Raw genomic sequence first — 15,804 nt, forward strand, 5'->3', positions numbered from 1 at the left:
AACAACTGCCCAACTGTCAAAACATCAGAATCTCGGAATACCCAGTGGAAGTCTTTACCATTGCTTAAAGGTATGCCATCAGCAACAGAGTCTTCACTCCAAGTATGGATGTGCTATGACTATTCAGCTTCTTCCCGAGTGTTAAGGCTGCCCAACATACTTGAAGGATGTAGGAGGAAGATAATAAAATTTAACATGTGCTCCTCGCTTGCTGAGGTCAGTCAGGGCATATGAATATGCATCATGAGCACAGAATTCCTTATTTTGGGATGTAAAGCTGCAATCCTAACTGCATGTACTGAGAAATGAATCCTAGTGAATTCAGTGGTGCATAATCTAAACTGGAAGCAGTGCATTGAAGAAGATTCACTGTTCTGATTAGAAGAAGCATTTGTTAAAGCAGTCCAGGCCACATTATCACCCATAATTATCTATGATGTCACCACTGCTCAAGCTGATTCTCACTTGATTGCATGTGATCTTTCTTCCATTGTGAAGATAATCACGGCCCCTCTAGCTGTGTGGAAGAGCATGTCCCTGTCCCTCCCCAATTCAGTGGAACAGACCACCAATAATGTACCGGTACTTCAATTAGTCTCAAGTAGTACAAAAACAATATTGGGCTTCACTTTTTGTAGTCTGTTGTAGGATCAGTGCAAACAATGGACTTTTTAAGAAAGGGTTCTAATGTGGAAGTCTAGCACAAGAACCTCTTCGTGCACAATTCTGTAACAAGTCTTGTAGAAGAGCTCAGTATTAAAACACAACCCCCCAAAAACAAATGGAAATAGATACTGCTTCCCATCAAGAAAACAAGTCTCCATTTTGCCCATTGTGAAACATGGTATCTAAGGCTGGTAAATGTTTACTCTTGCGCACTTGCAGGTGCAGGTACAGAAATGAACATGCCCAGTACAGAAAAGGTTGGGGGAAATTGACTGAGGTGAGAGGGAAACACAGCTCTGCTACATTCTGATAAAGTGATCAATGGTGTAGAAGAGCAGTGAATATTGACAACTGGAAAAAACACATGGAAACATTTCTTGTTCACCTCCTGAAAGTGCACACCAAAAAATTGGATTTTTATTATTCATTTGTTATGTAAGGTCCATATCGGGAAGCACTGACAAAACGTTCCTAAGGGTTGAAAATGCAAATGGAAAGCCACCCACCCTCAGCTGATGGGAAAAAAACATACCTGGATTTCTGTACATTTAAAACTGCATGGCATCGTTTGCTTGTACGTGCAGTGAGCATGGTAAAGGGCACTTTTATTGACTTGTGAAAACACCAGTGCTTGGTTGCAAAATTGTATTGTTCAGGCAGCACCTTCTGCAATGAAGATGGTAGTCACTAGGTGGCAGTATGCATACAACATTAAAGCCTAAAGTGGCTGATACATGTTGGTTTCTATTTATCTTCTTTCCTTTACCAATTATTTATTATTCATTAACAACATTGCCTCCCCTCCAAGGATTTCAAAGCCCTTCCTCCATTTTATCCTCACAACAACCCTGTGAGGTAGGTTTAGCTGAGGGATAGTGATGGGCCCAAAGTTACCAAGTGAGCTAAGGGGGGATTTGAACCCAAGTTTCCTTGGCCTTAACCCAACATTCCACCATACCTAACTAACTTCAGTTGAGATTTGCAGTAGCTGTGAGGACAAAATTATGGGACACAAAAAGATTCAGGGAAAATAATATTCTGATCATTCTGTGTTGTGATCTCTTGAAGACACTTCAGTGTTGAGCTCCTGATTTTGAATATCATAATCTTTCTTCCACTGTTAAAATAATGTGGTCATCTCCATCTTTCTTTATAAATTATTCCTTTTTTGTTTGCCTTTGGTGGTTTCTTAGTGTCTCATTAGGCAGAGAACCGTGATCATTCATTGCTTCTATAAGTAAGCTGCAGATAGCAACACTTTCCTTAGGACCAACCCAAATGTCACAGTTGTGGGCAACCTTTTGGGAGTTCTCCAGAACACATCATCAGGATAGATTCTGAGCAAAACAAAAGGGGCTTTAGAAAAACCCAATGATCTTGTCATCTGAGTTTGCATTGATTTAAGATGGAGAACAAGAGACTTGATTGGATTAGCCAAAGGAGGGGCTGTGCCTGACAGGTTTCAGGATACATGCAGATTATTGAGACAGATAAGCAAAATTGGGTCTTTCGTTTTTGAAAAAGTTTGGGAAACACTGCTCTAAATGATTTGGGGAGGGGGCATTACAATTTTAAAGTTTTTATAATTTGTCATTCTGTAAATGGATATGTTTCAACATATACTTGGATTGCCTTACTGGGTTTGGGGGGAATTATATTGCAATGGCGACTGGCCACAAATGATTTTATAAGAATTTATAAGCTCAGAATTTATAAGCTAGGCTGATTCTTTAAGGGGGCCCACAGACACAAAGAAACATCAAGGCTTAGATTGAGATAGGCAACATGGTGCCTTCCAGACTCTGTTGGACTCCAACTCCCATCAGCCCCGGTTAGCTTAGCCAATGTTCAGAGATGTTTGGAATTGTAGTTCATCGAACGTGTGCCATGTGCTTATCATCTATAAACGTGATAGCAATGCCTCTGGGACACAGTCCAGGTTAAGACTGCTTCTGCAAAGATGGGACTATTTCAAAGATTATTGCAGCTCTCATTTTCCATGTCCGACTTCCTGTTAGAGTTGGCTGGTGTTGCTGTTGTCAACAGTTTTCCCTTTATATTTCATTGAGATATTCCTGGTCAGGATAGATCAGAAAGCCAGTGAAAAGGCTGTCTGTCCAGTAAGGGTCATAAAAGAGTCCATTCTGTTCTGAGTAGAATATCTGCAGCCAGACCTCATCATCCTGCTTCAAGGACAGGATAGTCGATCCAGAAGCTATGTCATGGTTCCCGGTATTGGCATCGAACGTTTTTATTCTGTACTGCCCGTTGTGCACCAGCCCAATGGCCAAGTGTTTATTGGCCAAAGTGATGTCGTAAGTGAAGTAGTAGATGCCGGGGATGCTGCACACAAATTTCCCGCTGGAACTGTTGTAGTTTGCACCTTCGTTCATGAGGATCTTGTCAAATTTGATGGGCAGCCTCTCTCTCGGGTAGCTTTTGGTCACCGCAACAGAGAAGGCGGATTTGGCTTTGTTTGCCCCACAGCTGCAGGGGCCTGGCATCCCAGGGTCCCCGAGGGCTCCTTTGGGGCCTTTCTTCCCCACACCTCCGCTTTTCCCGGGGTTCCCCTTCAGTCCCTTTGGACCACGAGGACCAGCTTTGCCAATGGTTCCCACCTTTCCCTTTGGCCCTGGCTTGCCGGGATTTCCTGTCTTGCCTTGTGGACCTAGGAGAGAAATGGACTTCCGTAAGTAACTGGCCACTTAGCTGCCACTGGAGTTTTAGGGTGTTTCCAAGACATTGCTACGTGCAGGGGCAATAGCTGTGGTCCAGGATGTGCAATAGGAACTCCTTTCAAGAACAGATTCTGTCTATATTGAGTGTGGGGGCAGAGCAGCATTTAGCTACTTTCACTGCTTTAAAGTGTCAGTATCTGAGCCTGGAATATTAGTATATATGATAACACACACACACAAAATAGGTTCTGGACTTTTAAAAACATGGTTTGAATCCAACCCTACACAAAACAAATTCCACTCATGCTCACCAAGTACAATTTCTCCCTCCTCTCCCTGTGCCACCCCCAATCTGCTGTGTGTGTGTGTGTGGGGGGTGTCCTTCAATCCTCTGTAGCAGATTTTGAGGGCAGGTGAGGGGCTACAGGGGAGAGGAGGGGGAATCTGTTGCACATGTGGAAGTCTGCTGTGTGAGCTGCGCAGAAATGTTGGATACACGCCACTATTTTTAACAGAAAAAGATGGAGCGCTGGCTCCTGTTTGAAGGCAGAAACATAATTCCCATAATTCTTTGCCCCATAATTCCCTTTCACAGTTTTAATACTGTGGCTAATCACTTGGCTAATAATAATAATAATAATAATAATAATAATAATAATGCTGTTGTTTCATTTTTCAGAGACAATGACACATCTTATAGCGTCATCCTTGCTCAGACTATGTGAGATATTAGCACCTGTGTCATTTTGGTGCCTGGTTTCTCCCAGAGTCTCGTGAGAAACTCAAGCCTCATGACTAAAAAAAAAGAGACCCACCATAGTTTTCAAACAATAAGATCTCTAAAAATTCAAACATGCAGACGTAATGTCTGCTGCACTGGTAAAAAGTCTAGTTTTGTTTGTTTAGAAGGGACGTGGCTATTAGGAGTGTCATGAAAAGTACCTGCACTTCAAAATTTAACAGTACACCATTAATAAGGGCAGGTAGGCACCCAATTGGGACTGCTTTGGGATTGACCCATTTGGATGCTCCTGCTTTGTGTCACTTCCTGTTGTGACAGACTGAGCTTTAAAAGGAAGCAGTAGTCTCTTACCTTCCTCCCCTGTCTCCCCTTTCTCCCCGTCCTTTCCATCTTGTCCATCTTTTCCTGGGAAACCCATCCTTCCCATCGTCCCAGGGGAACCTGGAGCTCCAGGCACACCAGGAGGGCCTTGTGGTCCTGGCACGCTGCAGATGACCTGCTTGGAACCTTTCTGACTTTCTGCTTTCGCAAAGCTGCTGACAATCTGACTGGCCACGCAGGGCACAATCCAGACAAACAGAACCAGGGAGATCATGGTGACGCCTGTAAGAAATTAAAGGCAGACAGTTATGGGCTTGTATTCCAGCAGGCACACGTAAGCGCCACAAGGTTCAGAGCAGACAGGGTTCAAATCCATATGCATCCCAGGGTCCATGTCCAAAGAACTTTTGATGGGAAAGGGCTGACTTGAGCATACAGGCAGATGACGGCAGAGCTGCTTGGGTGGCACAGTTCTGCTAGGCACAGCACATGAACCTGATCTATCTCAAGAGCATTCCAGAACCTTCTGCAATGCCACAGAGGCTGATGTCGTGCTAGGAGCCAGCCACACTGGAATAAAGACCCAAGGCTGGGTTAGCTAGCAATATCCAGTCAACACGTGGCCTGCCCTAACACGCCAAAGACTTTGTGAAGCCTTGTGTGTAAATTCTCTCTGGTATAATGAGAAACTTGTCATTTAGCTTTTTATTCATCCTCTCCCCAGACTGCCAAAATCCCCGCCTAGTTCTTTCTGGTGTCACGTTGCCCTTCCAATGCTGTTTGGATTTTGAGAGTTTGCAGCATGAGGAAGGTGAAGTTAAACAGAAGTGCTTTTGAATTAGTGTGGGCTTGTTCTCGAAGCTACCAGTGTGAGTTTGACCAAACTGCGGGAGGCAGTGGAAGACAGGAGTGCCTGGCATGCTCTGGTCCATGGGGTCATGAAGAGTCAGACACGACTAAACGACTAAACAACAACAGTGGATCGTCTTCTTGAATTTGAAGCACAGCCATGCGCAAAATAAATAGCTTTAAACAGGTCATACCAGAAGTAGAGGAAGCTAGTGTGAGCCAGGAAGCTGACGTTCAGCTCTTTTTATCTGTTTCCTTCCTTCACTGCCAAATTCCTGGGCAGCTCTTAACTACTGCCATGATGCTAACTGCCAATCAAGTCCTTCTTAGAGATATGAACTACATAGGTTGCTTTAGTCAAGCATCAGTTCCCATTTGCTGTAAGGGGATTACTGGAGATAATTTATATGGAGTTCTTTGAGGACTCTTGACTGTGATGTACATGCTTAGCATTGTTGCATTACTACAATTACCATTAAGATTGCTATCACCATAATCTCAGCTTCAGGAAACGGACAAAATACAGTAGGAGAAATAAGAAAAAGTGACTTGCCTTCCAAGGATGTTATGAAGATAAAACAATGACTATGCAGCATCTTAGATGCATTTGAAAGGTAAAGGCAATTCATTAATAAAACTCTGATCTTAAACATGGTTAAGTCATGGAACAGTGTACTATGTGAATTTGGCTTTATATATATATGAATGGGTGTCATTTCCTGCTCTGAGCTGTAGAGATGGGAGGAGGATAAATTCCAGTAACATAACATAAAAAATAAGACTCATCACTTCCCAAGCCTATCCTTAGATCTGGGTTGGTAGGGAATAAATTGTGTGTGCGTGGCATATTTGGGGGCGGGGGCAGGAATGAAACACACACTGCATCCTTTGCCATGGATCTTCTCATCTCAAATCACTTGCTGGAGAAATGTGTTACAAATTAATGTTATTTAGGGATTAAGAGCATGCAAAAGCAGGCTGGGGGTGGGGCTAATCTCTATTTCCCTCTGTTTGCAACTGCTTTTCACATACTGAGCAGTTACTGGTGAATTGCTCCATTAATACTGCACAATTATTGTAGTAATACCTGATGTCTGAAATACGCAAGCTGGTGCCTATTGAATACCATCTTTCCTTGTACGTTTTCAAAACCAGATGTATAAACTTTATCAAATTCTCATGCCCCTTTTGTTAGCCAGAGGGATGGAGGGGTCACAACCGGGGCCTCAGACATAAAACCTGCCAGAGCTTGATCCATAAAAAAAGTAGAGTAATGAGAAGTGAATGGGTCTGGACATCTGCAAAGTATTTCCCCATCATGGGGAATGACAGCATTAAGCAATGACAGCCAATCCACACACACATCTGAGTTTTACAGTCAGAATTTCCAGGTCAAGGGCTGTAGCCTCCAGGCAGACTTAATTTTTAAAGCACTGAGAAGCCAGAATAAATATATGTTGCTTCCACTCCGCCAGTGGTAATATCAGCATTTATAACTTTGCTTCTTAGGCGGAGAAATCCAGCAGCTGAGAAACAACAGGGCAGAAAGGGGCCGAGGAGCCATCACTGAATCTAAAGGCCAGCCACATTTGCTGGATAGAATGGAAAGCAGTGGTAGTGTTATAAGAATTTTAAGGTCTCAAATATAGAATAAATATTCATAAATGCACACATATCTAAATATATGAGCCATGTGTCTGAAATAGTATGGGAGAGCAATCCTGAAGCCATTTTGACTCTCCCAATGACCTCAAATATTCCCCTGCAGGAAGGGAGGCAAATGGGGAAAGCCTTCCTATTGTCTTTTTTGCTTGCAAATCCTCCCTTAAGGGCATATTTGTGTATGAATAGGGTGAGCCTGTGACCTGGATTCAGGAACTAAAGTATTAACCATCACAAAAGAATTGCCAGACTGCCCAGGTAATGTAATCAGTAACCATTATCAGGTATCCTGGCAGGCCGGATTTGTGCTGTAGATTGCCTCCTTCTGTGATATATGTAGTAAAAGGTAAAGGACTCCAGATGGTAAAGTCCAGTCAAAGGCGACTATGGGGTAGCGGCTCTCATCTCGCTTTCAGGCCGAGGGAGCCGGCGTTTGTCCACAGACAGCTTTCCAGGTCATGTGGCCAGCATGACTAAACCGCTTCTGGCACAACGGAACACCGTGACGGAAACCAGAGTGCATGGAAATGTGCTATATGTATGATGTTTTAGGGGGTGGTGGTCTCAGGCTACAGGGTGGGCAATTTCAAAAGTCTAGATAAGGGCTTGCGCGCCATTGTTCAGGGTTCTCCTCCCTCCTGCGTGTGGGGAGTGAGGACCATGTTGCAACAGTTCCTTGAATAAAGACCAGGCTTACTAGCTGCTTTGCTTCTGAATATACTCTGGTTGGCTTCTGTTATTTTCTGCTACTGATAGGGAACCCACTTAAGGACTCTATATGGGCTCTGGAATACCCCATAAGGGGAAGGGAGCAGTTTTTTCTTATAACAGCGGGAAGAATGCACTTCCTTCGTCCTTCCTACTTTATTTTACAGTGGACACTCGGGTTGTGAACGTGATCCGTGCGGGATGCACGTTCTGAACCCGCAGCGGCACATCTGTGCATGTGCGGGTTGCGATTCGGTGCTTCTGTGCATGCGCAAAGCGTGATTTAGTGCTTCTGCACATGCGTGATGGCCAAAACCTGGAAGTAACCCGTTCTGGTACTTCCGGGTTTCGGCGGTTTGTAACCCGAAAAAAATGCAACCTGAAGCATCTGTAATCCGAGGTATGACTGCATTTTATTTTATTTTATTTTTGGTGCAGAGGGGTTCTGTCCAAGAAAAGGACTGGCTTTCGATCCAGTGGCCTCTGGAACTCATCAGCTGAAGCCTTTGAGATACAGACTTGTAAGATGTTTAATTCTCATGCACAGTGTGATTTCCAGCTTACATATAAGGCACTCTTTCTTTCCAAAGCAAGAAGGGTCTAATCCAGTGGTGTTTGAAAGTAGCCAGGCATCAGGCACATTTTGCACCTGACTTTTGACTCCTTGCAGCCAAGGGAAGAGCGCCTGTTAACTCCACCATCTGGAGGTGCATGCCTGGGGATCGTTGGATCTGGGCTGTTTTCGCACACTTAGTACCCCACCCTGTAGAATTCTATCAGTTACGTTTTATCTGCACAATTGAAATGAATTTCTGGAACCCAAATGTTTTTTCTGTGCAGCCTGAGCAGGAGCAGTCACCATTAAGAAAAAGGGGTCAGAACAGGGCAATATATTTGTCCCTGGATCAAGTGACTTTTCTTTAAATTCTCAAGGCTCTTAACTTTGCTGAAGGTTGTCATCTGAATTAGTCAGAGGTTTAACTGAGAATCAATCACAGTCAATCATTTTAAAAATCATTGCCCCCAAATAGCAACTAGACATTCCGTTTTGGCAACTGTAACCTTGGTTTAAGGAGCCATTTGACACCTATATAATCTGAGCTCTAACACTGTAATCCAACAACTTTCAAACCTCCCCATGCCCCTCTATTGATCACTTGAAAACTGCAGTTTTTTTAGGGACTGTGTAATAAACTTTTTTGTTACTAAAACTAGCACCATATCATGAAGATCCCAGGTCAGGCCCCTGAGAAGGAGCCCTTTAACTGGGTGGTGTGTTTTTTTTTTTTGGGGGGGGGTGTTCAACTTGAGTAGACTCTACCAGTCAGTGGAGACAATACAGAGGAAGATTAACCAGTGTCCTGGCTCAGCAGAAGGCAGCTGAATCTTTGAACAGGCTAACAGCACATCCATATGATGCCTCAAGCAAAGAACTAGAAATACAGGAAGTCACTGAGGGGGTGGGAATAAATCATATTGGATGGGGAGGGGGGAGTTGTAATTTTTTCCATTGTGTGGGTTCCCATCATCTGTGTGGAGACCACAACTCCTTCTACTCTGTAGAGCGTTTACAATCAGCAGAGCTAAAATGGATCCTTGATTGCTGAAGAAATTAAATACTGTACGGAGACTCACCCACATCTGAGACACCCCTTCCAATAACCGCCCACCCCCAAAAAACTGTGCTGCTCTTTGGATATCTTACCAAGGTTTAATTTTCAGCCTAGGATCTCCAGGACTGAATTTGAGTAACAGCAGGGGTGATTCAGCCCTGGAACCTGTGTAGGGATATTCATCTACATTTGCCATCCTTCTTACTAAAAAGGGCTATTTTATAGTTCCCTTTTCAGACACTGTTGCTCTATAAATATTTATATCCTGTCTTTTACAATGTAAAGTTGCTCAAGGCAGCTGACAATAAAAAGAAAACAAAGCTCGGTCCAACTACATTTGCGACATGAACCATAAAAGCCACCCTCCAAAGAAATAAAAACCATGAGAACAAAAGTAGCGCAGATATAATTTATTTGTTGACTCATCAGTGTTGTGCTTAGAGTGCTGGACAAGGCACAGGGAATCCTACTCAGGCATGAGCCTCTGCACCAGTCACCATCTCTCAGCCTAGCCTACTTTACAGGGTTGTTGTGAGGCAAAATGTTTCTTGAGAAATGCTGCTATATGTAGGTCGTTTTCCCTTCAAACCACCTTCCATCTGATTTGAAAACCCAAAGCCACTTTCAGGGGGGTTGCAGGCATGGGGAAACCAAGCAGGTAATGGGAGTTGAGTGGAGACATTCATCTCCATCCCCATTTGCAACGTGCAAATGAAACTTGAAACGCAGCAGTGGGAAACCACCTCACTGTGTTTTCAGCCACTAATGTGTACATAGCCTGAGTTCAACAAAAGTGGCAGCAAGTACCGGTAGGTATGGCACTGCGGCCCAAGTCTACATTTTTGTTAGGTTCCAGCTAGCTTGCCAATGAGAGTTGTCTGAGGGAGGGGTAATCTGTAGGATCTAAGAACAGGAATTGACTTATGAAACGTAACAAGTCCTATTAATTGTTGTTATTGTCTTTTGATTTTCTCAAGTCCTATTTATTGAAAGGAAGGTGTTGGTGAAATCTCACTCTGCAATACTGTAATGGGGAAAAAGAAGCTGGATTCGGTTGTAGACTGTAGGATTTGATGCCCCTCTTTATTCTATCCTTTGACAACTGAATATGAATCCAGCCATTCTTGACATTAAATAGTTTAAACTCATTTTAATCTTGTATCTTTCTAATGTTGTAACCCACAAGGGAACCTAATGGTGAAGGGGTACTAAGAAATTGAATTGTTATTATTGATTTGAAGCTATTTGGAAAGATGGGAGGGTTTTTTTTTTTGCCTTCACCTGAGCTTTTGTTTGGTAGATAAGGGGAGTAGACTGATCCTGTTAGAAACTTTAATTTGACCTCCAAAGGCAAAAGGTTACGTGGCAACTGCCACTTCAGACCAAATCTGTGTGGCTACAGATTCTAAACTGTTGGAATTTGTGGGGGGTAAAATTGTGGGGGGTCTCTAGGAGAAACAGGGCTAGGAGGTTAGTATAAAAACAGCACATCCTCTGATCAGAACATGACACATAGGAGCCATATCCTAGCGGCTGAGGGGGCTTTGGCCCCCCAATAAACTATTTTAGGGGGCCGTGCTCCCCAAGTTGATGGGTATTGCCATTTAAATTATGTGATCTGTTATGCGGGATGGGTCTTACCTGGGCCCCTACAATATTTTATTCAGGTTAGCACCCCTGACACAACACCTTAAGGGTAGTGTGGAGTCTTCAAGTCTAAAAGGGTAGTTAGTAATTGTCTGGTGTGGAGTTCAGCAAGAGGGAAGATAACGATACCAGGAATGAACTTGGCCCCTCTCTCTGTCCCCCCCCCCCCGCCCCAGTTTCAGAAGTTGGAACTTAGCTGTTGTTGAACCAGCATAATGATTCCCTGGGACTCTTCCTATTGCAAAGTTTCTGTGCGAAAGAGGAAAGTTTTACAAGGGTTGCACAGACAGACAACTCTCATAAATTAAACACTGCGTTTTCCCCAGTGCATTCTTCTTTTTAACTTGCAATTGGCTCGATTAAGGAGTTCCGTCCAGTCTGCAAGGAATTAACTGTTCAAAGACTGCCATCCTACGCAATGTTAAACCTGTGACAGTGCCCTCATGAAACCCGAGGGGAATGACTTTTGAGTAAACATGTATGGGGGCTGCAGGGCTGCGATCCTGTGCGCACTTCCCTGAGAATAAGTGTGCGAGTGGGATTCACAGTGCAAGCCTAACCATACCTACTGAGAAGTAAGTTGTACTGAATTCATTGTGGTTTACTCCCAGGAAACTGGGATTAGGATTGCAGCCTTGGATCAAGCTGTTACGTCTTCTTTAGAAAACATTTTAATAAATAAAAATAGTACTCACAAGCACAAATGTCTTCCAGAAAAAGATCCTGACATCCAGTAGGAAAGCTGAAGAATCTCAAACAGATGTTTCACCGCAGAGCATAGTTGTCCAGCTTTGTGGGATTCCTAGCTATTCTTGCAAAACCTTTCCTTTAAACGAAGGGCTCGCGATTTTGCATTCTCAGATGCCTTGCTCGACGTTAGGAAAAATAGGTTTCTTTCATTTGCATTCCCACTTTCTTGCAGCGGCTTCAGCTTTTTGGCTCAGCTTTGCCAGAGGCATATTTTGATTATTGTGTAATGTTTGAGCTTCTGCCTCGTGTCACGTGAGACAGGGGAGAAAACGTTACACACATGTGGCTAAATGCTTGGAAGGCTCAGGATACTTGAGAAGAAGAAAGGAAAAAGGAAAAAGCCCTGCTCTGCAGAAGCTCAGAAACTCTAAAGGGGGCCAGGAGTTGTGTGTTATCACCCACAGACAGAAGACTGGCTTGTGTAAGGTCACCTAAAAGCAACACGAGACTCTCCAGAACATGCTTGGCTGGCAGGCAGAATCTGGCGGCCGACAGCTATTTTATCTGGCTTCAGGCAGCAGTCCAATCAAATCTCAGCCAGGCTTTGGCCAAGAGTCTGCTTACAGTTCCTCTCATATGGCATGTACTTGGGCGCGTCCACACTGGTAGTTATAAAATGGAATTCCCACTCTTTCTCCTGTGAAAAGTGAGTGAAAATTGACCGATGATACACCTTCTGAAGCAGGGGAGGTGATGTAGCTGGCAGGGGGAGAACAATGAGTGGGCGCTGCTAAAAATCCTCCATGTGGACACAATAATATAATAATACAGTGGTACCTCTGGTTACGTACTTAATTCGTTTCGAAGGTCTGTTCTTAACCTGAAACTGTTCTTAACCTGAAGCACCACTTTAGCTAATGTGGGCTCCCGATGCTGCCACGCCACTGCCACACAATTTCTATTCTCATCCTGAAGCAAAGTTCTTATACCGAGGTACTATTTCTGGGTTAGTGGAACCTGAAGCGTATGCAACCTGAAGCGTATGTAACCCGAGGTACCACTGTATACAATCACATCATTGTTATCCACTTTATGTCTCTTTGGCTCTTTAGAGCCCAGCAACTTCCTTCTCTCCCACTTCATGGCTTTCAAAGTTAACCTTTATAATACCGGTATATCATTTCATTTTCTGTGTTTTCTAATTGTGAAAAGCTTTAAGTAAATATAAAAAGGGAGAAAAATTTTCATTACAAGTCTTCATACAACCCTGCTAGCGATGTTAATTGCTTACAGTAATCTTTCAAATAGCGTATATATTTACTCCAGTCCTTTTGGAATACTTGATCATGCTGATTTTGGATTTTTCCTGTCAGCTTTGCCAGTTCCGCAAAGTCCATCATTTTCATCTCCCACTCTTCTTTTGTTGGTACTTCTTGTTGTTTCCATTTTTGGGCTAAAAGGATTCTTGCCGCTGTTGCTTTTAATAAGTTGTGCTGTGCTCACCGCATCTTTAAATTTGACCTACCAGTCTGGAAATAGTATGCAAAGTAACAGCATAAGACACATTCTTTGGTAAAGGAAGTTTATGTCCCTTGGGGAGATACCTTTCTTCTGTAGGCAATAGATTGAACTCCATGTACCATCCACACATGCTATCTTGCCTGTTTTTTCTGTTATGTTTTAAATTCTAATGGTGAATGCGAATGACATTGTCCCACCCTTGGTTTTGCACATGCATGCATGCGTCTTTGTAGTTTGTGCAACCTGGTTGCAGTTGCGTCCTCTCCCACCTTAGACTGGTGATGCCTTTTATCCAGGTACCAGCAACTACTTTGTGCAGATGATGCGAAGGGTATTGAATTGCTCCTTTCTGATCCTGGGCATAAGGTTTCCACCTCTTTTGTGTGATTCAACTGCTCCCTTCTCAAAGTCCCCTTTGCTCCAATGTCCATAAAATCCAGGCTATATTTGTTAGTTACTGGAAAACTGTACATATTGTGCTGGCCCATCCCTCTTGTGAAGTCTGGGAGTGTTTGTGCAACATCCCTAGAGAGAATATACTATAAACCATGTCTATTAGAAAAACAAAATTCTAAGCTTAGACTACATTTGCTTTCATCAGGATAGATTTTAGCTGGTCTATTGAGATTGCCAAAAGCCTTTTAAAGAAATTTTCCCCCAGACATCAAATAAACGAAAAGCAGCAATACCAGGATCTAAAAGAAGCATCAACCAAGCCTATCAAAATAATTCAGGTTGTGCAGAGTCCAACATTTGAAGAGGCTTGGCTCACGTTTTCTACCTAATGCTAGTTCACTTTTGCAGATAACATCATGCACCAAGATGCTGTGCAGTACATATATAAAATCATAGAATCACGAGAGAAGGAAATTATATTGTGACCTATTTAGTATGTATTAAAACAACACTTCAGGCAATGCGAGTCTTCCACACACACTTGTTTCATAGCCAAAAATAATAGAAGCTGCTTTTTAAAGCTTGCAGTCTCATTTTGACATTGCAAAATTTTAGCAAGCTTCACTGGAGCACAACGGGCAAGGCAATTTTAACTAAATAAATTTACATTTATGAACAGAACTGCAAGAGGCAGAATTGTGCGTAAAGAGGGAGAGGGTTTTCCCATAAGACAACATGGGTTCTCGCCCTGTGGCTACTGTGTCTTCTTTAAGGTTGCACAAAGCAGCTGAACCTTAAATTAATTCTCCTGTTGGACAGGGACATTAAACGGGGCTTACAATAATAAGGGCAACAGAAGATAAAACAGTATGTGAGTTTTGGCAGTGACAGCAGACTTCAATAGCATGGCAAACCATGAGGAATGATTGCACAAGGGACTGAGTTTGGGGATAGAGCGGGTTGGATGTCCAGTTCTAGAGAATGAACACAGAGAAGATGGAAAAGGGCTGTTGCTTGAGCTTCAAGGGAAAGGCAGAAACATCAAGAGGAACTGGAGATGGGGTTTTGGTGGTTGGGATTGGCCCTCCAGTGAGCAGACTGGCAGTATGAAGGCAATAACAGCGTTGCACAAAATGCAACGCTGCATCAAAATGCAAATTCTACTGGACACAGAAATGCACAAACTAAGCAAGTATGATTAAGGCCAGCCTGCTTTTCATTGTGAACGGTTGTCATTTTGGGATACAAAAGAACTCTAGATCAAAGTTTGATTCCCCTTCAAATCTGGTAAGAATTAGTGCTGTTAGCTTTCATGTAAATGACAATTTTCCTTCAATTTTTTTTCTCCTTCAATTTTTTTTCTCCCCGACTTATCAGAGGTGATTCGCATCTAATTTCAATAAAAGAAATTATTGACATTTTAGGAAGTATGTCCAGTATTCTCAGGCCTTGGGAGGAACCAAGTCTTAGAAATGCCAATTCAAAATGGAAAAAGCAAAGGAGCACTTCAAAATCGTAAGGTTGAAAAATGAATTGTTTCCCTTTTCCAAGACCCAACAGCTACATCACTAGGGCATATTTGCCAATGAAATGTATCTAGCATCTGCCAACAATGCCCCTCTGCTATCATAATAGGAAAAACATCTCTATGGTTTAGGCAGAAGAATGAATAAGTGTCTCTCATTAAAATCCCAGGTTAGTAGGGGACACTTAAATCTTCCAGGACACTCGGCTACTGACCAGAACAATCACTATTATTGGACAACAAATAACTTCCGGAGGAGACTTGAGTATGAAGTTATGGAATGGTTCCCCTTAGGTTATGGAAGCAGGAGGTTTTTAAGCAGAGGTTGGATGGCCATCAGACATGAATGCTTCAATTGAGATTCCTGCATTGTAGGGGTTTGGGTCCCTTCCAAAACTACAGTTCTATGTTAAATTCTAGTTTATCAGCAAATATGATTCTATTCATTTAGGGATTCTATTCACTGGGGATTTCTGTCCCACTATTACATTAATGTGTGACATTGTGAGGGGAAGCTGCTACTGTCTTAATCTGAGTGCTATGAAGAACAGACACAGACTGGACCCTCCTTCAATATGGTCTACCTCCATGCCTACAGGTGTATATTTATCTTCCAACTGAGGGCAATACTTCATGCATCAGAAGAAGCAGACTCTGGTTCATGAAGTTATGCCTCTATCCTAATGGTTTGGGATGGGTATTCAAAAGCCTAGCTGTGTCCCAAGGATGCCAGAAAAGGAAGATGATATCTGGTTCATTATCTATTACACTTAGAATCCAGCTCAC

At 42.9% G+C, this 15,804-nt stretch overlaps 1 protein-coding gene across 2 annotated transcripts; it reads right to left on the reverse strand.

Moving 5' to 3' along the window:
- Positions 1-1,061: 1,061 nt before the first annotated feature.
- C1QTNF2 (C1q and TNF related 2) lies at positions 1,062-11,959 on the reverse strand. 2 transcript variants are annotated; one of them, XM_083719799.1, is made up of 3 exons: positions 11,582-11,959; positions 4,438-4,689; positions 1,062-3,334 (listed from the first exon to the last, which is right to left on the reverse strand). In XM_083719799.1, the coding sequence occupies exons 2-3, from the start codon at positions 4,679-4,681 to the stop codon at positions 2,721-2,723; spliced, it is 858 nt and encodes a 285-aa protein (XP_083575925.1). In that variant the 5' UTR covers positions 4,682-4,689; positions 11,582-11,959; the 3' UTR covers positions 1,062-2,720. The 2 variants fall into 2 exon arrangements, with proteins under 2 accessions (XP_083575925.1, XP_083575926.1); XM_083719800.1 differs by lacking the exon at positions 11,582-11,959 and adding an exon at positions 6,398-6,510.
- Positions 11,960-15,804: the final 3,845 nt, after the last annotated feature.

The sequence above is a fragment of the Podarcis gaigeae genome, assembly GCF_964106915.1.
Source record: "Podarcis gaigeae genome assembly, chromosome: 2".
NCBI lineage: Eukaryota > Metazoa > Chordata > Lepidosauria > Squamata > Lacertidae > Podarcis > Podarcis gaigeae.

Coding starts and splice junctions, on each gene's coding strand:
- C1QTNF2 (XM_083719799.1), bottom strand. CDS start 4,681: ATGATCTCCCTGGTTCTGTTTGTCTGGATTGTGCCCTGCGTGGCCAGT. Junction 3,335..4,437: donor AGGGGAGACAGGGGAGGAAG/GTAAGAGACTAC, acceptor TTTCTCTCCTAG/GTCCACAAGGCAAGACAGGA.